General features: G+C 38.2%; 1 protein-coding gene across 4 annotated transcripts in view; it reads left to right on the top strand.

Moving 5' to 3' along the window:
- RB1 (RB transcriptional corepressor 1) overlaps window positions 1-23,525 on the top strand; it is a 72,234-nt gene that overhangs the window by 3,336 nt on the left and 45,373 nt on the right. For 2 of the 4 annotated variants that reach the window (XM_062487699.1, XM_062487700.1), the window contains exons 3-12: window positions 6,878-6,990; window positions 8,953-9,087; window positions 9,998-10,036; window positions 10,861-10,928; window positions 12,460-12,570; window positions 14,835-14,983; window positions 15,729-15,806; window positions 19,425-19,534; window positions 20,462-20,533; window positions 23,335-23,422. The exons of 1 other annotated variant lie outside the window; for it this stretch is intronic. In XM_062487699.1, the coding sequence (XP_062343683.1) occupies window positions 6,878-6,990; window positions 8,953-9,087; window positions 9,998-10,036; window positions 10,861-10,928; window positions 12,460-12,570; window positions 14,835-14,983; window positions 15,729-15,806; window positions 19,425-19,534; window positions 20,462-20,533; window positions 23,335-23,422 (963 nt within the window). The remainder of the gene's footprint in view (window positions 1-6,877; window positions 6,991-8,952; window positions 9,088-9,997; window positions 10,037-10,860; window positions 10,929-12,459; window positions 12,571-14,834; window positions 14,984-15,728; window positions 15,807-19,424; window positions 19,535-20,461; window positions 20,534-23,334; window positions 23,423-23,525) is intronic. One more of the 4 variants, XM_062487701.1, reaches the window with a different exon arrangement.

The following is a 23,525-nucleotide window of genomic DNA, read 5'->3' as shown; positions in this document are numbered from 1 at the left end:
TTCTTTTGATATCTGGTGAACTCCCACACAAGCTTATTGTGAATGTGGAAGTGTTTATCTAAACAAGAGCTTTTCATTAGTGTTATACAAATATTTTTTTTTCTTTCTATCATTTATTTTCTTTATGAAACCAAGCTACCTAGATAAACAGAATCTTTGAGTTGTAGTTTTTACAGTCTTAGTTTCAAAACTTTTACATGCTGTTTGTTGTTGGCTTAACATTGGCTTTTATCCTTGCTTCTCTTATTCTCTTAATTTTAGTAACTCTCCCAAAATCTGTATTATGAACCAATAGTGCTTGTGAATTCTAGATGGAACGAATAGATTTAGTGGAATTAATAATGTACTTTGAGCTGTATGTGGTTGTTGGTGTAATGGATATTAGAAGTAGTCTAGGAAGCCATACTAATACTGCTATAAAAAAGCTCAGGACGCTTTTTTTGTTCTGTTACTGTTTGTATTGGTAGAGAACAATAAAATGAGTATCTGAAGTTGAATATGGGGTGATATAAGCAGGGAAAAAAGCTTGAGCGAATTGTTGCTGCATGTCTTGGAAATAATCTGTGTGAGGAACAGATGATACGGTGACTAAATTGGAACCAAACTTCTCCAAAGAAAATTGAAGTGGTTTAGGAAATTGATAGAATTTGGAGTCTGCCAAGGATATTAAGGCATAGGGTCTGGTATGCTTCGAGCTCATCGGCTCAGTTGGCTGTAATATGTGGTGTGTGGGTAGGAGCTCCATTTTTTTGTTGGCTGTTCATAGCACTGTTTGGGAAATGCGGCTCACTGTTCTCCTGCTGCAGCTCAGCTGTTCAGACTCAGGAATGCCTGAGCCGTTTTTATCAAGTATTTGTCTAACCCGCTATTAAAAAATTGTCGTGGTGAAAGATCTGCAGTCTGCATACTTAGGTTTTCCTGGTTTAGCTTTTTTTGCCCATGTATTTTTTCCCCCAAGTACTGTACTAACTTGTTTCTGTTATAATTTAAGCCAGTGGTGTAAAATTCTTCAACAGCCAGTTCTATACCCCATGAGAAATGTGTTATTGCTGCCTTTTCCCTCAGAAAGTCTCTGGCATATGAAGATGCTTTGGGCATTTTTTTCTTCTTTTAATTACTTATCTGACATCTTGAAATTGTCCCCCACTGGTGACTTGCACTGGTATGCAGATGCTGCAGAGCACTTGATTTGTGCAGGAGTTGAACTGCTTTCTTAGTGAAGATAATGTACGAGGTAAAATGTAGCTTAAGTTGAGGAATGAAATAAAGATGGCTTAAATATGGAAGGTTGGTCTGTATAGACCAAAGAGTTCATGTTCAGCAGGCCAAGTGTGCCCAACCCATAAAATTTCACATGTAAATTAAATCAAGTAAATTTCTTTCAGTTGTGGTTTCTTATTAAAAAGAGAATATTTTAATTGGCAAGCCACCTCATCCTCAGGTTAAAAGACAGAGAGGCCTCTTGCTTTTGGCAAAAACATGAAACACAGATGAGCTAGTAAAGTGTTTCTCTGTCTAGACTTTGTCTCCAATTTGTAGAACTGGAGCTGAACCGAACCTGAATCCATTGAAGCTTTGGATGGATGAGCAAAATTACAGATATTTTAGGATCTTCTGTTATTAAAAAAACAGGAGCTACTGAAAGTCCCAAAACAAACAAATCGTCACCATGGCTTCCTCCTGATGGTATTCAGTATCTTAGCAGCAGATGCATTGCTTGTATGTGCCCTTGCACTTTAGAAGCTCAGGCAACTGGTATAGAGTTTCTTTTTTTACTCATCTTCTGCCTATCCTGTGGAGAGATTGATGACCCCTCCAGTCTTGCTAGAAGCAGAAGTGTAGTGGGAACTTTGCATATCAAATGAACTATTTTAACTAGTTCAATACTTTCCATTGACTTCATTACTTTTAGCTAGTATTATGTATGAATTTGATCTCATCTGTTGAGAACTACTAATAATCTTCCATTCCAGACAATGTTCAATAGAATATCTAAAACTGGTATTGCTGAAAAATGCAAGACCTATCTTTACACAGAACTTCTTATATGTAGACAGGGTTTATAATGGTCACAGATTTTTTTTTTTTTTTTCCCTGGGATATTTTTCCTGCAGATTTTTATTCTGAACAGTTTTTTCTTGTGAGAACTTCTTGAGTCTATTCTCCGGTCATCTTCCACCCACTGTAATCATAAATATGTAAAAAGTTAGAATGGTTTGGGTTAGAAGGAACTTTTAAAGGTCATCTTATTCAAACCCCCCTGCTATGGGCAAGGACACCTTCCACTAGACCAGATTGCTCAAGGCCCCATCCAGCCTGACCTTGAACACTGCCAGGGAAGGGGCATCCACAGCTTCTCTGGTCAGCCTGTGCCGGTGTCTCACCACCCTCACAATAAAGAATTTCTTCCTTATACCTGATCTAAACCTACTCTCTTTCAGTTTGAAGTCATTCCCCCTTCTCCTATCACTACATGTCCTTGTAAAAAATCCCTCTCCAGCTCTCTTATAGCTCCCTTTTAAGTACTGGAAGATGCTGTAAGATCTTCCTGAAGCTTATTCTTCTCCAGGCTGAACAATCTCAACTTTCTCCAGGCCTCTGATCATCTCTATAGCCTCCTTTAGAGACTCTCTAACAAATGTCTTGTACCATCAAGCTAGCTCTCTATATTGATTGGAATGTAGTAACTGAAATTTTATTTTAGTAAGCCAAGTTCTGCACTTTCCTCTTCAAAAATCAGGTGCTTGGAATTTAATGAGACATCCTATATCCCATTTGATTCAAATATCCATCTGTGTTTGCATGTTTCTTATGTACATTTCCCTTGACCTTCTTTTACACATCATCATTTGAAGTTTCTATTCCTGGGTTATTTTTGTAGGCTGTTATCAAAATTGTTATCAGTGTTGGCAGAAGAGTAAACATCTCTAACTGCATACTAGAGCTGAGACTTCCTTCCCCAGAACTGGTTTAGCACTGGAGAGTCTCTGGAGGCAGAGGACAGAAGTTATTTCTCTTAGTACCTGTAACACCTTTCAGCTACATGTGGAAAGAAGAGAGGCAAGAATCCCATTTTACAGTAGTTAAGTGTTGGATGAGCATTTTAAGCCAATGACTCCTCCCAGGTTGTTTTCACTGGATTTAAATAAACTAGTCATCTGGTAAAAATCAAATAGAATAAAAGTAATGGTAAGTCCAGCATGAGAAATATTTAGAAAGCTTTTGTAAGAGTTTTAGATCTGTTCCAGCAGAAAACTATATTGATTCAGCAGAACTGACCTACATTGCCCGAAGTTATAGCATTGGTTCCTTGGAATCCTAAACAAAAGATGATAAAAAGAGAAAGAAATCTATGTCTACTACTATGCCTTAAATAATCTTAAGGCTAGTGATTGGTAGGCAGGCTTTGCTTCATGATGAGTTGAATTAGGGTCATGGGAAGTCACCTTACTAAAACTGAAGGACAGCCAAGGGCAGATGTTGAGCTGTAGTCCTGCTCATTTTCTGTAGTGATGCTGTATCAACTGATGAAGAAGAAAAGCCTCAGAAATTAATTCCTGCCTATGACTTTGTCTTCACTTCATTCCCATGCATTCAAGTCCATCTGAGATGAATCATCTGCTTTGGCTGTAAACAAAGCAGAACAGTTGGAAGGAGTGATGCTGCTGTGTTTTTTGTCAGCAGTCAACTTTTAACTCCATTGTATAGGAAAGAAGTGAACTTGGGGAGGGAAGGGGTTTGAAGAGGAGAGTACTTATGAGTGTGACTTGCCAGGAAGACATCTCCTTATCTCTTCTCCCCTTTTCCTACCCCATGACATTTTTATGTATTCTGGTTTCAGCTGGAATAAAGCTGATTTTGTTCCCAGTAGCTGGCATAGTTGTGTGTTTTGGATTTAGTATGAGAATGTTGACAGTGCTGGTGTTTTAGTTGTTGCTAAGTAGTACTTGCCCTAAGTCAAGGACTTTTCAGGTTCCTATGCTCTACCAGTGGGCATGCACACAAAGATCTGGAGGGAACATGGCCAGGACAGGCGTCCTGAATTCGGAAAAGAGGTATTCCATACCACAGAATGTCCTGCCCATTGTATAAATTGCTGGAGTTTTGCTGGGATGCTGATTGCTGCTCAGGGATGGGCTGGGCATTGCTCAGTGTGTGGTGAGCAAATGTATTGAGCATCACTTATTTCTATTGGGTTTTATGCCTCTCTCTAATTTCCAATGCAGTTATTATTAATGTTGTTATTGTTGCTGCATTTTATTTTGTTCCAGTTATTAAACTGTTCTTTCCTCAAGCTGTGTGTGGCTGGTTTCTGACATTCCTCCCCACTGCAGGGATGGGAGGTGGGCAAGCAGCTGTGTGGTACTTAGTTGCTAGCTGGGGTTAAACCATGAAAATATTAATGGATTAAAGTCACTGGAATCTTCATTTATTGGCTGTGGCGGATACCTTATTTTCTGAGAAAACTGCAGTTTACCTGTGTCTTTGGTTGTTCTAACCAGCAGTAGCTGGTGGGATAGTTCCAGTCCAGTATTCTTTCATGTTTTCCTCTCCTTCTCTCAGCTATGTTTTAAAGCAGGCATAGTCAGGTGCTGCTCACCTTTTCTTTGCTACTAGGAAAAAAACCCAACCCATAATCTATTTTTCTTGTTAGGCCAGCAGTCTTCCAACATCTTGTGTTGAGGAGTTGTCCAAAGTATCCTGTACCATCAGTGATGAGTGTGGGAGTAGTCCTAATACTGGAGTTTGGCTCACTCTAATGGTTTGAATCTTGTGGATTGCTAGGCTGCCTCTGAGACTGCCTTCTTGTGTAATGGTAGAAACAAATGAATTGTTGCCCCCAGCCATACTGGACAAGGAGTTTAGAGGTCATTCTTGCAAAACCAGACCTCACTCCTATCAAATATGGGCTTCTAGCATTCATCCTGCCAGAGCTGAGCTAGGCTGCCCAGGAAAGCTAGGCTTGTTTGGACAGGCAACAAACCCAGAACAATTTCACCACTTGGTAGCACTCTGTCCTCCTGCCCTACAAGATGTCGTATTTACAGGATAACATTGTGCTCTGAGTTTGCAGGAGCACGGAGTGAAAGGAACTTATTTACTAAACAAGGTCAGCTGACTCCAGGGTCAGGGGTGTGCTCAGTGTGAGCAGTCATTCTTCTTGGTAGTTCACTAGCTAACCTTCACAATTTTTTATATCCCTTTATATATATCAACAAATGCATCTCAGTCTGCTGATGGCTTATTTCAAAATAATTTTCTCTTGTGCAACAAGTCATGATTTGTAGGAATACTCAAATAGGAATGCAGGAAGAAAATAATGACTTAAATAATGGTCAGTAACCACATTGTTGAGGGTGGCTGGTTAGTTTTGCATTGAAGTCTGCAACTGTTAAGAGTTATAGAACACAAGCCAGTGAAAGTTTCTGTTCTTTGGAGAAGGCCTCCAGCCAGTCTTCCCTGATCTATGCTGTTCCCAAGAAAGACACAGAACAATAGCAAAAAATAAAAATTAACGTTGGTAGTATGAGTGAAATTGTATCATTTATGGGCACAGTGCAATTATTGGTCATAGTTACTGTGCTGGCTAAGCAAGGACATGAGTGGGTGCTGATGGTGCAGAAGATTTTGGAGTGGGTTTGGGACACCTCATAAGATGGAGTGAGCTAGGTCTGGTGCAGTCTTGCTGCCTTTGGGGAACATTTTCTAGAGTGAACAGGCCCCTGTAAGTCACTCTGGTGTTGTCTAGGAGGCAGCTAAGTGGAGTGATCAGGGAAAGGATAAAAAAGTAGGCAAGGGAGTGGGCAAAAGCAAAGCAGTGTAGAAGAGCAGGAATGCAGTGTTTCTATTCACTTGCTCCTGGTGCTCCATTTCACCTCTGTCCTCCAACAGATGTCATGTCCAATCTAGAGCTGTGGAGAATGTGTTCAGATCCTGCTCCTTTGCTGTGGGCCTGGGTGGTGTTGCAGTTTTATTTACAAGGTTGCTGAATGTCTGAAAAGTTGGCTGTTTCTGCAGTTTTGGCCTGCACCCATGCTTCGTTCTGTCTTCAAGATATCTTTGTTTCCAAAACTTGGGATATACCGGCCTAAGGGATGTTCTTCCATGCTTCTACAAGTCATTGTTCTTCAGGGGTTTTCCACTGAGTTGCTGTTTTGGTGGAAGGGCATTGGAATCGTAAGTGATGCCTGTCTGGCTCCAATTGAGTGGCTTGTGAACCATTGTCAGGAATTCTACTCCATGTGGGTGCCATGTCTGTCATTGTGGGTTGGCTTTTTTGATGAAGGATGATTGGTTATAACTTGCACCTTCTAAATAGCAGAAGGCAGACCTTAAATGTAGATATGTGGTAGGAAAATGGCTGGAAGTGCTTGTTACTATCACACTTTACTGAGCAGTGATGGGTTTGTGATTCAGCAGTGATGAGTGGTTGACACAGCTGTACTCACTTGAGTGTTTATTGCCTGTCATTGTAAAGATTTCATTTGTGTCTGTATGTCTTGGCTTCTTATTCCTTAACTTTGTGTTTTGTTATGGTCAAATATAGTAATTTAGGAAGAAAAAAAAGGAATCATGACTTCTGCTTTGCATAAATGTTCAATGGAACCAAAGCTTGTATTTCGAAGCTTCGCTGAATTATATGGGTAAAATTCATCTTGTACTGTAGGAAGAAGAGTTGAAATGCTTGGTCTTTTACCTGTATTGTAAAACCTGGAATGGTTTTCCATTATCAAATAATTAGCTGTCCTAGTCAAATGTTTGTTTGAGGATGTTTTGTTTAACCTTTTCTAATCATGTTTGGACAAACTATTGCCTTCCATGCATTACCCATTTTTATTGATTAATAAAAACATTTTTCCTCTCTTTTTTCAAAAAGGCTTGTAACAAAAAGAAAAAGGAAACATGGGGAGTATGTATCTTTATTGTAGCAATTGATCTGGATGAAGTGACATTTACTTTCACTGAGCTTTTGAAAAGTATAAACATAAGGTAAGTGAATTTAAGTATGTGAATTTAGATTTCAACAATTAATTTGTTAGCATTTTTATAAAGACAGTGTTTTTAAAGTATAGTGAATCTTTGTGCATATCATATAGTTGATTTTACAATGAAGGTTACTTATAGAAATTCTGAATATGTTGGTAAACTAGAAGTTCTGCTGTCATATTTTAGTTTAGGGAGCAGTGGTACTTGTTTGATTAATCTGTGTTTGGCTTTGGTTGTATCACTCATCTCGTTCTTGCTCTCCCTAAAATATTCATCAGTTCAGGTTGGTGCAAATTGCATTTAAAATATTTCTTTTGTTCCCTCTGTGGTGATTTTCCAGAAAATCTTTTCCCCAGCATTAGGCTTAGGCTAAATCAAAAAGTGGGGAAAAAAAATGTTACTCTTCAAACAGTTTGCCAGGTTGCTGCTCTTTCTTAAACATTTCAATGTCAGGCTAAACTTTGTACTTTCATACACTATTTTTGCTAGGAGAGTGTTAATGTTATATTGTATATTAATTAAGTTCATAATGCAGAGATTAAGATTATAGTATCTGCTGTTAAGGTCAGTTTAGGTGGGAACAGCAACCTTGTGTTAGATTCTAAGGAAATTCTGTCTAAGGAAAGAATTCTAGTGCCATCTGCCTAAGAACTGTGCCATGTGTGGAAAGCATGCACAGGAGCAGAGCCTCTTGATGCTCGAGGGCAGGAGGCTAAGTTCGGATAATAACTTGAGGCTTGGGCCAGGGTAGCCTTTTCCTTTAAGTCATCTGTTATGGTTAGACTTCTCCATGCCCTCTTCTACCTTGCATCATCTCCCAGAGCAGGGTCAGGTCCAATGTTCTGACTTAATCTCTTCAGTGTTGACTGCCTTGGAACTGAAAGCCATTGTGTGGCTGAAAGCCAATTGCATTTGTGCAGCGACATTCAGCATGTTCCACCCAAATTCCACAGACCCGACTTGTGCTGAAAACTCAAGAGACTTTTTCCCTTGCAGTTTCAAAGAGGAAGCTGCTACTCTGCTGACTGTGATGCAATACTCAATTGCTTGTTGGCCTTGGGCTTTTTCTCAGCTGTAAGGTCAAACTGGGAGAGATTTCTACTAGGCATCCTCTAGAGCCTTCATATATATTGGAAAGATCTTTCATTCCATGATAAGAGTTCTTAAATGAGCTTCTGACTGGTTTTGTGTCTTGTATCTTTAATCTGACAAGGATCAAAAAGTTTCTCAGAATATTATATTCTGATAAAGTATCAAAATATATTTGACACAGTTTAAATAGTTGAAAATATTTGATAGCTTCCTCCTCTTTAATTTTTAGCAATCTGCTCATTTTAGTTATGAGCATAACAAAATGCTTCGTCAATGGCCATAATATTACATGGATGAGTAGGAGAACTTTGATCCTTGTGTAATAATATTTTCAAAGGGTGGAGATGTCCTGTTGAAAGACCTGAAAGTCTATATAGTTTAACACATTCATCACTTAGGTCTTTCTTTGACATGGATGGAACCGTGGTTCATTTTCTTAGAGTAGCAGGGGTGCTTCTAAAGCAGAACAGGAGAGCTGAGAGGTGTGTGCTGGGTATTTGTGAAAGTACCGGCGGTGCAAGAAAAAGGTGTGTCTAGTTAGCAAATGCTGACTTCCAGAGATATTATCTGTGCTAGGCAAGGAAATTTTCCTTCTATAGTAGAGCCTGTATCGTGATACCTCTGCTGCCAGGTTGAACAGTATTCTTATGTCTGGAAGATGTAAAGGTGAGGCTCCAGGTAAACAAGTAACGTTTCCCGGGGCAAGGGTTCAGTCACTGGTAATTGCAGTAGAAATGTGCTGGAGTCTAGTGAGGTTAAGCGATGGGCTTTCATGGTGATGTGTTTTTGTTTTCTCTTTTTTATAAGCTATTTCAGAATACTTGTTTTGGTGAGTTATGATAATGGGTCATCTTTTTTTCTTTATTTTTTCAGTGTATGCACATTTTTTCAGTTTCTGAAAGAGGTGGATGTTAACATGGATACTGTAAGCACTAAAGTTGATAGCACTGTATCAAGGCTGAAAAAGAAATACGATGTATTGTTTGCACTATACCACAAGTTTGAAAGGTAGTGTATGCCTTTTCATTTTGAAATTGATTTCTTTGTCAACATTTAAGTATCTGAATTTTTCAAACTGTGTGCTACAGGAGCCTATTTAAACTGTGTGTGCTAATATTTGCAGAACAGTGAAATTGAGCTGTTTACCTGCATTAAATAAACACCTCTTACATTTTACTCCATAACTATCACAATACTGTGTTAAACAACCCCCTTGTTGCAGTACAAACAGTAGTAAGAGTAGCATGACAAGTGCTACTCACTTTAAGCTTTGTACAGATAAAAAGAGAATTGGTTTACTATCTAAACATGTTTTTCTTATTTAACATTTTGCCTTCCGAATCACAAAAGACTCTCAAATATCTCTTAAATACCCTTTGAAAGTGGTAGGAGATCACCCTTATGTAGTTTATAGTATGAAGGCATATATATCCTAGTTTGTTTTTGCATAAACTAACTTTTTTTTTTCTTGAAATCATATGTACTTGGAATAATTGGGAGGCAACATTACTCCACAAGGGTTGCAGTGACCCTGAAGAAGTACTAAATATATTAAAATGCCCTTTTATAGAGTGCTTTGTGCAGCTGCAGCACACTTTGCTGTGTTGTACAAAACACTGAGTAACAATGTATGTACAAATCTTTTCTTTCTGGAAGAAAACAATTTTATTATACCAAGTTAAATTTGTTTTGCTGTCTAAGCTTTGACATAAATATGCAAACAACAACATTATTTCAGGCTTGGCAGGGCTATAGTTGATCTGTTGTTAATCTGTTCTTTGAGTCAGCTTTTTTTCTTTTTAAGTTAGGAAAACGTTTTGTGAGCTGATGTATTTTTTAACTACATTGAAATCAAAGATATTGCATAGTTTGCTTGCAGAAGCATGTTCAAAAATAAGAATCTATTTTGATTTTCTAGGACTTGTGGCCTTATTTATCTGGAACAACCTAGTAGTGAGTAAGTGACACTTTCCTAAATTATGTTTGTCAAGATAAGATGTAAAACATGATGGCATGTTATCTTTTAACCCTTCAGGACTGACCTAAGTTGTAGTATGCTGTATGTTCACTTTAAATTTAGTGTGGACTTTGAATTTCAATGAAGTGATGAGAGATGCAAAAATGACATACATGTTACTTGTGTGTATATATATATATGTGTGTGTGTGTGATCTGTACATGTTATATATATTATACAAGTACATTTGTATAAAAATAAGTAGTGTGTACATATGTGTATGTATATACAGGTAGATATGTATCATATTGTATTTATATGTATTTTTATATATTTCTGTCCCTCCTTCACGAAGTATTGCCACCCAAGGGCGTATGTATATGCCATCCAAGGGCATGGTGGAATGAACATTTGGATGGAGAGTGAGCTTCCTAATCACAGCAACAAATGAGTGTACTGAAAGGTGCTTTAACAACTCCCAAATGAGCTTGAGTTGATGCTGTGGCTGGAGAGTAGGGCATTAGTCAAAGGCACGAGAGAAGACAGCTCTGAGTAGTTCAGTGAATTGTCTGCATTCACTTTCTTTTCTGAGGATGAGACAGATATTTCCTGATTCTTGCATGGCTTTACAGGAACTTAAGTTTTTCAAATGTGTAGTCATAATTACAGGGGGAATGGAATGAGATTTTTTAGTAAACTTGACTCTATGGGAAATAGAGTTAAGCATGTTATTAAATAGTTCCATAGACTGAAGCATGTTTTCAGACCTTGTCCTTTAAATTATTACAGAGCTATCAACACAAAGTATTTTTGTTTCCCTGCAGGATTTCTGCTGAACTCAGTTCTGTATTAGTCCTAAAAAATTACTGGGTTACTTTTTTGCTGGCAAAAGGTGAGTTTTGGTTAAAACACAGTAATTTTGCTGAATACTTTTAAAGTGAGTTTGTTTGTTTTACATGTCCAACATGAGACTAGTATCTTTATTACAAATAGGGATGCAGAGCTGTTCTGCACAGACCCAGAATGTTTTGATTGCCTGGCTTTTGTAGCTGCTTAATATTTCTTTATATACAGTTTCTTCTCACTGATATACTTTCTGTATATGAACACATATATTTAAACTTTCTAAATTTTCTGTGATTTTTTTTTTCCTTTAAAGGTTGCCATTCTGTATTTAAGTCTATTCTGAGGTGTTTTGTGGTCTGCCATCATTTTAATAATGGACAATTACTTTAAAAATTGGCATATTTTTAAAATAAACTTATATATATATGATAAATATATAAAATTTAATTTAAAAAATGTTAATAATGAGGTATTGTAGTAAGTTCCTGAAAGCATGTCCTTTGAATGTTACAAATCTTTCTTGAAAAAGTATAAGTTACAGTTAATGTTGTGTGCTGAAATGTTTATAGTAGTCCATGGAGTTCCTGTCTCATTGTAGTCCTACTAAAAGGAATGAGTCATGTATCTCAAGCACTGCTTACTGCAGGTGTGTGTTGTCAGTGAAGTGTATGCTTCTCTGATGTCAAAATCAGACTTGGGTCAGCTGAATTGTGTAGAGCTTTGTAACTAGAATTCTCCAAGCGTAGGCATAAAGCAAAATGCACATAAGGTTTTTTAGCCTGCCTTTTCTTGAGGACAAAGAAACATAAAATTTACTAGAAAATAGTTGCAGCTTCAGAAGATCCTGGGTAATGCTTGCTACTTCTGATAGAAAATAAATACAAAAATTGCATGTGTAAGTAGAGCACAGGTAGATCTGTAACTGTTTGAAATCACTATCAACTTCCCACATTTTTCATGGCAATGCATGCTGTCTTGAGAGCTTCTCTCTTGGCCCTGTAGAGCTTCTGTGGCATATGAGTCATAATTTGGGAAAAAAAACTGGAATAATGCAGCTCTAAAAGTGCTCTTAATGCTATTACTTGTGTGACTTTTAAGTAATTTCATAAGAATTTGACAGGCTGAGCCTACAGTTCTTGGTAGCACTTTCTGTATTTCTCTTCACTGTATACTAGCGACTCCTGCTTTCTGAATATTTAGTAGCTTTCAAAAAGCTTGCATAATACCACAAAAAAAAAAAAGAAGAAAGCAGGGAGGAATTACACAGAAGTAAAAGGTTATTCCTCTACAGTAAAAAGAAAGAGAGATCAGTACTGAGCACCGAGGGCAGGATTTTGTACACAGTAATTTTGTGTGTATGCTATCTCTAAAGCCATGAACTGAAGTGTCATGAGTTTTAAAATCAGTGGCCTTTAAAGAGCACTGGCATCCTATATGATGCTTCCTGAATTCTAGTTGTAGTGTTTCACTATATGAACTTCCAAATTTGAAAAAATTGTTTGCTTTTGTGAAAATACTTCTAAAATTAAGTCAAACATTCTCAAAAAGGTTTTCTTTGCCCTTTAAAATATTTTCAGGTAAAGTGTTGCAAGTGGAAGATGACCTGGTGATTTCTTTCCAGTTGTTGCTGTGTGTCTTAGATTATTTTATCAAACTGTCACCTCCTGCTATGCTCAAGGAGCCCTACAGTAAGAATTTCTTGGTTTTTTTTCATTGAAGTAGAAAATAAATTTATTACAGTTCTATTAGCCATGCTAACATTCATAATTGACATAATAAAACTTCTTGAGCTTATTGAAATGCATTTTTTCTGTTTTAGTTAAATGTACATGATAGTGAACCTGACTTCAATTACCTGAATGTGGCACTGTATTTAATATAATTTTTGCTATATCCTCTCCCCTTACTAGTTGTTTAGGGACTTGTTAAAACAACAAGTTTAATTTGGCAAAAGAATTCAGGTTCTGGGTAGATTATAACGGAGAACTATTATTTAGGTTTGTCTTGAGTTACAAAAGGGAAGCGTGGTGGTATGACTCTTATTTTATTGATGTATAACAGTATGACAACAGCAGAAATGTACAAGATACTGGACTGTACAGATATTTAAAACAAATATACAGTGGATAGCAGCTCCAACTAAATGAGTAGAGGTAAAATGTACACAGCTTTGCTTTTATTGCATTCTGTTTGCTGTTGCAAGTGTCACTATTTTAAGTAAAAATATAATGGGTCTTCTCTATAAAAACTTCTATTCAGCAGTAAGTTTTTATCCATTCAGTTTTTCTACCTAGAACCTGGAAAATCTCTTTAGAAAGGTAGAGAAAGCAAATATTTATAGCAACTTTAAAAGATAGAATTCTCTTTGAGTTAACTATTTTCTTCAGCAAACTATGGAATTAATATACTGAAATGTTTGGGGCCACAGGCTATGACTCATTCTTTTTTTACTAATTAGTTTATCCTCTGGTGGGTTAAGATGCAACCCTAGTATATTTAGCCTAAATCTATTTGCTTTATTTCTTTCTTTGGCAACTAAATATCCACCTAGGTTTGTAATGTTGTGGAATAGATAAGGTATTCACTACTGTTTTCTTTAAATTCTATCTTTTGGAGGATATTTATCTGATCTAGTAATTACTTCTTGCCGGTAAGAGCAAATAACCTTGTTCTTATTCTAATGTGGATGTGAATAAAGGGGAAAAGGATGGACTTGGGACAAGCAAATCCTGCTTTCCTCCAGTACTATTTTGAGTTTAAATTTGTCCTTCCTAGTGGGAAGGAGATACATGCTTGCTGCTTATTTCAGGTGTTATAAAGCAGATCCTTTTCAAAAACTACTGAATTGAAACTACCTGGTTTTGAATTCTGTGTTCACACTGATTTATTTTTTCATAGTGAAGCCATGCAGAATAGGGACTCATTTTTAGAAACAATTTGGTTCTGTGGATCATATCTTGAAAAAAAATTCTGCCACTTGAGACTAAATGGCAGATATGAGTGTCACTGTCCCAAGTGCAAAGCTCTGGGCTTCTGACATGAAGCTGTGTATGAACTGTCAAACAGCTCTGCATTCTTTGAGAGAATAACTCAATGCAGTTGTTCAGACCCTCGTGACCAAGAGGCTTCATGCTGTGATAAATGATGTCAAGCTTTATGATCTGACTAAGGCTGAGGGAATTAAGATGCGCCCACCTCTGCAATGTAGTTTGTCAGAGTTTCTCAGAGCAGTTGTCAAATGCAAGTGAAGTTACAGGTGAGAGCAGCATGCTGATTGCAGTGTCAGGTTTAAAACAACAATATTCAATCGTATTAATGTATGTTATTAATATAATTCACTTATTTCAGACATTTAAGCCATCTATTTTGAGTTTAACGAAATCAAACATTTTTACCTCACTGTATTAAGGTTTTTTGATACTTTCTTTCAGATAGACCTGTTTGTTTCTGTTTGTGTGTCTGGGGGTATTTGGGGAAAGGAGGCATTCCCTCCAAGATCATATTTCAGGCTCTCACCATCACTTAAGTCCTGAATTGATTTATTGTCCTTCAGGTTCTTGTTTTATACTTCTTTAAAGATAGAAAAAATAGTTACTCATCTGTGAGAAGATAATGCTTTCCTAGCTTTGCAAAACAGATTCTCAGTAAAAGCTACTGTGAAAGTGCTGTTACATTTACATTCTGTGTAGAGTAGCTTCTTAAAAACAAAATATCCGAATACTGATACAGGAATTTAAAAATTAACTTGCCTTTTGTATACGTTTTCTGTAATGAAGGTTTCTTACCTAGCGGGACGGATGAAAAAGAAAATATATTTAAGGGGAAGACATGAAAATCAGGAAGACCTGATTCTACTTCTTTTTAAAAGAAGTAGAATCTTCTAGGTTTAATAACTTAAATTTGTTCTTTCTTACGATGTCTCTAATGTTTTGATGGTTCTGAATCTTTCCAGAGTCTTCTGTGTCTGCAGTGACTGTAAATGGTTCAGCTCGCACTCCAAGAAGAGGTCAGAACAGGAGCTCACGTACTGCAAAGCAGCTTGATACTGACACAAAAATTATCGAAATCCTTTGTAAAGAGCATGATTGTAATTTAGATGAGGTAATGCCTGCACTTTAAAGTTTGATAGATCTTGCTGGTAGACTCCATCTGGAATGTGTTTAAACAATATTTAAATATTCCTTTTAAAAATGTTATTTGTGCCAGCTTAACTGTGCTGTCTGGTAGTTACCTTCAGTAGTTGAAGGTATTTTACCATTCTATAGTTTCTCTAGTCAGTAGTTTCGAAAACAAACAAAAACCACCCAAAACAAGCCCTTTGGTATGGGTGATAATTTTGACAGGGTAACTGAATTGTGAAGTATACAGTATGAAGTTACAGGCTGATCACAGCATGTAGCATATGGATGCAGGGCTGCTCTGATGGAGTTTCACAGCTGCATCCCATGATGAGAAAATGTATGCAAAAAGCGCATTGCTTCTGTGGGAGATCTTAAAAAGACCCTGTTTGCCTTTTCCTCTGCTGTTAAATCTATTTCTGTGTAAAAAGGGCTGATTTTTGAATATCCAGATGGATGATGGAAGCAGAAATATGAGGGCTGGAAAGAGTGCAGTTCTTTTCCAGTTTAATCACTTAGTATTCCAGCAAAGGATTGTATTTGCATGCTTACATATCAGTGTGTTTTGGATATATAACAAGTTTTGTTCTTGCTTTATTGTGAACAAACCACAGTGCATTACAGAAATGTCTCAGTTGCTTGATTATAGATGTGAAAGCAGTGTATGCATGGCTGTCTCTCTACCTTGCTAATGTTACATTTGCCTCCCCCCCCTCTCTTTTTTTTAGGTCAAAAATGTGTATTTCACAAGCTTCATTCCTTTCTTGAGTTCTGCTGGTGTTGTAGCTTCAAATGGACTACCAGAAGTAAGTGGAGGAACTTAAGACATTTTGGTGGGCAGGCCCTGGCTGGGTGCCAGGCACCTACCAAAGCCACTCTTAATTCTTCTCTGCAGCAGAATGGGGAGAGAAAATATAACAAAAGGTTCATGAGTTTAGAAAAGAATGGGAGAGAGGTTGCTCACCAAATGCCATCACTAGCAAAACAGACTCATCTTAGGCTGTTAGTTGAGTTTACTGCCCACAAAATCAGAGCAGGACAATAAGAAGTAAATTAAATGTTAAAAAGTCCTTCCACCCACCCCTGCCTCCTTCCCAGGCTCTACCTGCTCCAAATCAACAGTGCCAGGAGATGGGGAGTCAGTTTTATTACATGTTCCTGCCACTGCACAGGGAGTGGAGTCCTTCCCCTGCTCCAGTGCATGTCCTTCCTACAGGAGAACATCTTCCATGAATTTCTCCAATGTGAGTCCATCCCGTGAACAACGGTTCTCCATGAACTGCTCCAACACACGTCACCCTCCCACAGGGTGCAGTCCTTCAGGCACAGCCTGCTCCAAAGTGGGTTCCCCCAAGGGTCACCAGTCCTCCCAGGAAACCTTCTCCAGCGTGGGCTCCCTCTCCATGGGTCTGCAAGTTCCTGCCAGGACCCTGCCCCAGCTTGGGCCTCCCACGGGGTCAGAGCCCCCTCTCAGGCATCCATCTCCTCCACAGGCTGCAGGTGGATCTCTGCATCCCCATGGACCTCCATGGGCTGCAGGGCAATGTCTGCCTCACCATGGTCTGCACTGGGGACTGCAGGGGAATCCCAGCCCTGGCACCTGGAGCACCTCCTGCCCCTCCTTCTCCAGTGACCTCGGTGTCTGCAGAGTTGCTCCTTTCACATACTTTCACATCTCTTTTCTCAGACAGCAGTTGTTTCTGTCTAATAACTTTTTTCCCTTCTTAATATGTTGTCACAGAGGCACTACTGTAATTCCTGATTGGCTCAGCCTTAATCAAGAGAAAGGGTCAGTCCTGGACCCATCAGGATTGGCTTTGCTGGACATGGGCAAAACTTCTAGCAGCTTCTCACAGAAGCCACCTCTCTAGCTCCCCAAGCTACCAGTACTTTCCCATGCAAACCCAATACACACAGTTCAAGAACTGTGTTTTACTTTGTGCCAAATTGCTTAAGGTGCCCTTTACCCATTGGTGGAGTTTTAATAGGTTCTTCTAAAATCATCTAGCAAAATGAACTGTTTTTTAGGAATGTGGGTTAGCAGGGATACCAGTATTCATAAAGTATATTTAGGTTGAGATTAATAAATTAATCTCCTGAGGCTAAACCAGGCTTTGCTCAAAGCAAAAAGCTTTTGCTCCGAGCAAAAAAAGAGTTGCATATCCATGACCTTGGTAAGGCCATTCATCTAAAATACATCTATTACAATATTGGGTCTCTGAAGTCACTCTATAAATGCTTCAAGTCTTAAATTACACACCTTAATTTAAATATAAATGAGACATGTTATTGTAGTGTTGTTGGAAAGATACCCAGAAGATTAGTCTCAGTTTCACAACTTGGCAGAGTTTGGACTGCTGTGTCTGTGCAGAATTAGTTTCGTCTTGCTGAGCTGTTGCCTGGATGCAGCAGACTCTGCCTCTATGCAATTGCATCTGGAGTCCATTTTAATAGGTAACTTCTTGCAGTGTGTTTACATTCATCATTCTTAAAGGTATAAGATTAGCTGTGTGTCACCAATAGATGTGGTAACCTGAAAATAAGCAGCTCTGAAGCTGATCAGAGAATGAGTCTGCAGGGTTCAACCAAGTATATGTTCTGTTCAGTGTGATAGTGTATTGGGTGGAGAAGAAAGTACAGGACTCACTGAAGATCTTAATCTCTTCCTAAATTAATTTCAGGGTATCAGTATCCTGTTTAGACTTTTTAATTTGTCTGTATTTATAGTTGGGAAACCCTAAATGAACTTCCAGGCAAAGGCATTATACAGCTTATTCTTAAATCAGTGTTTTCATCCAAGGCTGCTCATCTTAAGCACAATATCAAAATTAGATATTATAATATTTATATGTTATAATTAGCATAAGACTTGCTGGTGAAAATTTTACAAAATGATGCATTTGAGGAAAAATCCAGTCACATGATCTTTGTTCCTTAAACTTGAGTGCCAGAGCAGAAAGCTAGAGCTGTATTTCAGAGGTAGTCAGTTCATACATGTAATCAACTAACCAGTAATAATCATGGATGGGATCATCAGTACAGTAGCTAGTAATGTGGTACATTTAAATTGATTTTCATAAAAATCCACTGAGCATTTGAAAAATTTTAATGTTCTTTCCAAAGCAAGGAAAGCTTTTGAGGCTTAATGTTGGTATTTTGTTTGTCTTTCCCATGTGTTTACTGGTCAGGCTTTATGCATTGGTGAATAGGTTGACACAGAACTCCTATTTTTGGCTGAAGGTTTCTTCCAAGTTAGCCCAGTACAGCTATCTTGTCTAAGAGCTGCTGGTTTTTTTAGAAGTTTATGAAACACTGAAAAATTTTAGATGAAAAGAACATGTGAGCCATTAAAAAGATAATGAAAGTGAAAATATAATTAAGTTTTAAAATGAAAAGAATAGTGATAATGAGACTTGAAATATAATCTTTGATTTGATAGACCTAATCTCAAAGTTTTAATTGTGAGATCAGTTTGGAGCAAATCCATTTGGCAAAGGTAAAGAAGAGGGTAAGGAGCAAAGCTCTGTAGGAGGTATTTGCAGCTTTCTCTCTCGAGACTGAGAGGGGACTTATTTGGGTTCATATGTATTGTTGTTTTTCTGTACTGTTTTTCTGGCAGGAATTTGCTGGAGCACAGCATTGTTTAATTAAAGTTTAAGGGCTCAGGGAGTAGATAATTGGGGTAGCTGCCTACTTCTGCATAAGCACAGCAGAAGATTTGGAAGGCCAGATAAAAAAATTGCAGACTTCAGTGAATGTTAGTCACTCAAAGTAAAAATAAAAAGAAGCAATTAAAAAACATTTTAAAAAAATCCAGTAAACTTTTCCAAGCACAGTGAAGTCATATCAATCTGGGATTTAGTAATTAAGAAATTTATAACAATTACTAAAAAAACTACAGTGTGAAATATGAAATAACAAGTCAATTTTTGTAGCTAAGAGCTACTCCAGCGCAAACATATTAATATAAAATGAGGACATTCCTACTGAGAAAAAGAAGGTTTGAGTTTAAGCCTTGTTTTCCAAACCAACAAAGACAGGAACTGAGCCAATTGTTCAACAGCTGTTTTAAGAACATGCATTTTACATTTTCTGCTCTTGGAGACACCCCTTTTTCTGGAAGCAAAGATTTAAAAATGTGGAAATATTAGTTCAGTTTGCAGGTCTGTTGCCTAATCTAGGTATTTTTGCAGTGTCAAGACCTACATTTCATCAAAGAGTTCTTAGGATTTTGGATTGTTTTCTCTTATAAACACTATTTTCCTCTGGGTATGTTTCAGCTGTTGTATAAGAAGTAACTGTGAGCTCCAAGGTCATTCTTTTAGCATTTTAGCATTGTAATAATGAAGAAGGAATAACTTGTTATACAGTAGATTGCCAAACTTGTTCCTGTGAAATAATTTTTTTTTCAATGTCTTTTTGAGGTTGAAGTTATCTTGAAGCAGTATGACGAGCTCTATCTCAAAAACAAAGATATAGATGCAAGACTATTTCTGAATCATGATGAGACTCTGCAGCCTGATGTCACAGCATGGTAATATTTCCATTTACTGCTTTCATTCCATAACAGAGAATGTGAACTTGTGTAGCTCTCTGCCCCCTTGAGTTATAAATGGAGGTCTCTCTATCCTGTTGACCTAGCTTTGTAAAGTTCAGCTAAGGTATTTCTGGCATCACTAGACTTGCTTTGTCATCCCTTAAATAATTGGGGAACATATGACTGTGACTGCCTAAAATGATTTGGAGTCTGTGCTCTAGCTCTTACTCTGTGTGGGGCCCTGTCATCCAGGGAAAGCTGAGGAATCATGAGGAGGCGGCATGTCATGTTAGCTGATTAGATGTGGCAGAGATGGTGTTATGGCTCTGAGCCAGCTGGCACTGAATGGTTTGGGTGGTGGATGCCCCATCCCTGGAAGCATTCAAGGTTAGGATGGACAGGGCTCTGAGGACCTCCATTTAGTTGAAGATGTCCCTGGGCGTTGAGGGTGGATGGGACTAGATGGCCTTCAAAGGTCCCTTCCAACCCAAACCCTTCTATGATTGTTTAATTTATTTTTTTCTTTCAGTTGTACATTTACGTGCTAGCAATTTCTGAGCATTCAACTTCTCTATAATTTAATGTGAGGTTATCATGTGAGTCTGAATTAATCTATGCCATGAAAATACACTGATTTAAAATTGGATTGAAATGCAACATACTGTCTCTATGTGTAAATAAAGCTGTTTGTAAGTAGAATTCTAGAAAAGAAAAAAACTTTGAAGGAAGCTTTAAAGGTTTTCTAGTCCAAAATCCTGCCCAAAGCAGGTCTATTTCAGAATTTAAACAACTGGAGTAATTGGACATCTAGCTCTTCTAAAAATCTGTTAGACATTTTTTTCTTCAGATTAATAAGTCTTTATAAGAAAACACTGTCTTTTGAATTGTATTAGTCTTTCTTAAGTTTGTTTTCAATTTCTGTAGTGCACAGTTGGAGAGGACACCACTAAAAAACAATCCTGATGAGGAAATCAATATTCCACAGACTCCTGTTCGGTATGTGCGCTCTTGAATATGTTCTTGTCTTTTAATATCATAGCTGGAAATAGTCATCTTTAGAGTAGCCTTTTTTTTTTAATTTTTAAGGAATTGTGGCCTTAGTTTTGTTGGTTTTTTTCTGTAAACTGTACTGTAGTTCTGATCACTGATACTTTTTATTTATAGTAGCTATAAAGCCCTCTAACAGTGGCAAAGATGCTTCCTTAAAGTTCTTGGCATTAAGAAAGTCCATGAGTATGAAGTTTCTGCATTGCTAAAAATTTGAAATGTTCTAAACTTTGATCTTGAGAGGAAATCGAGTGATATTTAGATTCTCTCCATCCACACTTGAGCTTTGCTTTGGTTTTTTTAAAACTGATGCTATTTAACTCAATTCATATGAAGGCCTATTCACCAGTGCTGATTTTGGGCTGTGCATTTTTGGCTCAAGTAACTGTTTTTCATGAAGCCGCAGAAGTGTCAGTAGATGGCAGCAAAGGCTTGATCACCAGGTTGGAGTGGAAAGTGTACTCTTCTCTCCCTGCTTCAACAGAGCCCTGTTTATAGTACATGCTGAAAGCATGCTTATTCCTTTGAGTTACTTTACACTGTCATATTTCTGAACCTAGATTCACAGAATCTGCTTTAATGCCCCCTGAAACTGGAGTGAATCTAATAATTTTTATCAGTGGATTTGTATCTGGTCATTTATGTAGAAATTAGTATATAAAAAGGCTGTGTACTAGTTATGAGGATAATAAGAATGTATTGTTTGTTTTCATTTAATGTTTTTCTGGTGTCCTTATGCTTTTCCTTACTATAAGGAGAGTTGTGGCAGAAGTGATTTTTACCATTACTTTGTCAAAAGTAGATTAAAGAAAAATGCATCTTACTGCTATAGTTAGACAATAATTGAACACATTTTTGTTGGGTTTGCACTTATTTGACTGGTGATATGAGCCAAATTGAGATTAAATGATACAGAAATTTAAAACAGACCAACTGTAGTGGGTGTAGCACTGGCCAAACGACAGTGCACCCCCTAGAATTATTTGCTCATTTTCTGCTGCAAGATAAAAAGATTAAGAGGAGAGCAAAGCAGGCTCAAAACTTTAAATGGTATAAGAAAACTCTAACAGAAAAAAAAAGAAATCAGAATAAACCTTCAGAACACTTCTCCTCCCCCCAACTCTTCTTTCCTTTCCCACTGAAAATGTAAAAGAGACAAAACCTGGAACTTTCAGTCAGTTTACCACCTCTAAAGTAGTTTTGGGGTTTTTTTTTCAGCTCACTTAGGGAGAAGAGTCTCTCTTGCCATGCCATGGAGACTTTTCCACAAGAAACCGTTCTCTTGTGGTTTTAATTTTCACGAATAGCAGCCACACAGAAAATCTGCAATTGTGAAGTCCCTCCCACAGTTTGGTAGTTTTCCCACAACTACTACCATGGGTCATTTCACCTTATTGGGGTGCAATTTTAAGGATGAGCTGTTCTAGTATAGAAACAAAAAGTTCTCTTCTTTTCCCTCTGGGAACTGAAGTTTTCTTCTTCCATCCTGGGGCAAGGTTTCTCACCTTTTTCAACTCTCTCTGTTCAAGCTTCTCATTGGAGCACAGCTACTTCAACATTTGTTTACTTCAACACTGGTGCCTCTGCTCATGGCTGTGGCTAGAACACTACATCCCCCCCAGGCGTTCCATGAGTTACGGGGGGAAAAAAATATCTGATGCATCAGTTGTATCTTCACCATAGCATTACAAGAGAATTTCAGCCCAAGACTAAGGCATCTCCCCATTCTCCTCCCATCTGTGATTCGACTCCTCCTTCACTGACCTTGGTGTCTCCATGTTGTTTTCTATGTGTCTTCACCCTTCCCTTTCTCACTCGCTTGAGGGAGGATTGATGCCTGCAAGTTTCTTCTGTGCATTGAAGGAGTTAATACCTCGCCCAGGTGTGGGGATGGTTATGTGGTCTCAGTCAGGTGGCAGCTGCTCTGGCTGCACGGCTGTTTTCCAGAGCCTGCCGCGTTCAGTTCCAGCCGCCGGGCTGCAGGGCCACCTCTGTTCTCAGCCGCGTGACTTTCCACGTTGCCAGTGGGATGGCTCAATGGCTCATGGCCGGAGTGGGGCCTGACTCAGCTCTGCCCAAAGCCAAGCAGAGCTGGCCTGGCCCCCTGGCCGTGGTTGGAACTCGGCGGGGGCAGGATCTCTGCGGAGCCACGCGGTGGAGCGAGCCCAGCCCGGCCGGCGCCGCAGCAAAGCGGGGCCCAGCCATTGTCCAGTTACCTGTTCAAAGGCTGGAAGCAAGGGAGTTTTCCTGAGGCTTGTTTGTCTTTAAATGCGATTTCACAGAGGCATATTCAGGGTGTCAGTATCAAAACAGCCAGCTGATTGGTTCTGTGAGGTCCAAGGGAAGCTGCTAAGGTCCTTACAGGGAATCACTTCTGCAACTCATGGATTTTTTTTCTGTAGCTAAAAACTAAACTAAATGACACAAACGTGCAGAATTCTACTTAAAAACACCACAATGAAAAATTAAGGAAGTAACAGTACCAGAGAAGAATCATACCATATCTTAGGTATTAAGACATTCTTTTGGTTATTAAAATTATCACAGTCCATGTGTAAATAATTAGATAAATTTTATTGTTAGAATTCATAGTAATTAGCGCAGTGCAGTAGTTTTTCCCAAGCAGTTTGTTTGATAACTGGAGTGAGAACTGAAATCCTAGGTTTTTTTGTGTGTGGATTTGCTTTTCAGTTTCTGGCAACTGTCAAGCCATCTTAATGCTTATTGTGCATTTTATTGTGGTTTTCCAGAGCGGCAATGAATAACATTCAGCAGTTGACCATGATTTTAAACTCGGCAACTGATAAACCATCAGATACTCTCATCATGTACTTCAATGTAAGTGTCTACGAAGAAGATTTGTGTAGGATACTTGGAATTATCACCCAAGCAAAACATATACCTGTAGATTTGATGCGTGTGTTTTTGAAAAAGTACGTTT

Source organism: Cinclus cinclus, chromosome 2 (genome assembly GCF_963662255.1).
Source record: "Cinclus cinclus chromosome 2, bCinCin1.1, whole genome shotgun sequence".
NCBI lineage: Eukaryota > Metazoa > Chordata > Aves > Passeriformes > Cinclidae > Cinclus > Cinclus cinclus.
This window is presented reverse-complemented; position numbering and strand designations above follow the sequence as displayed.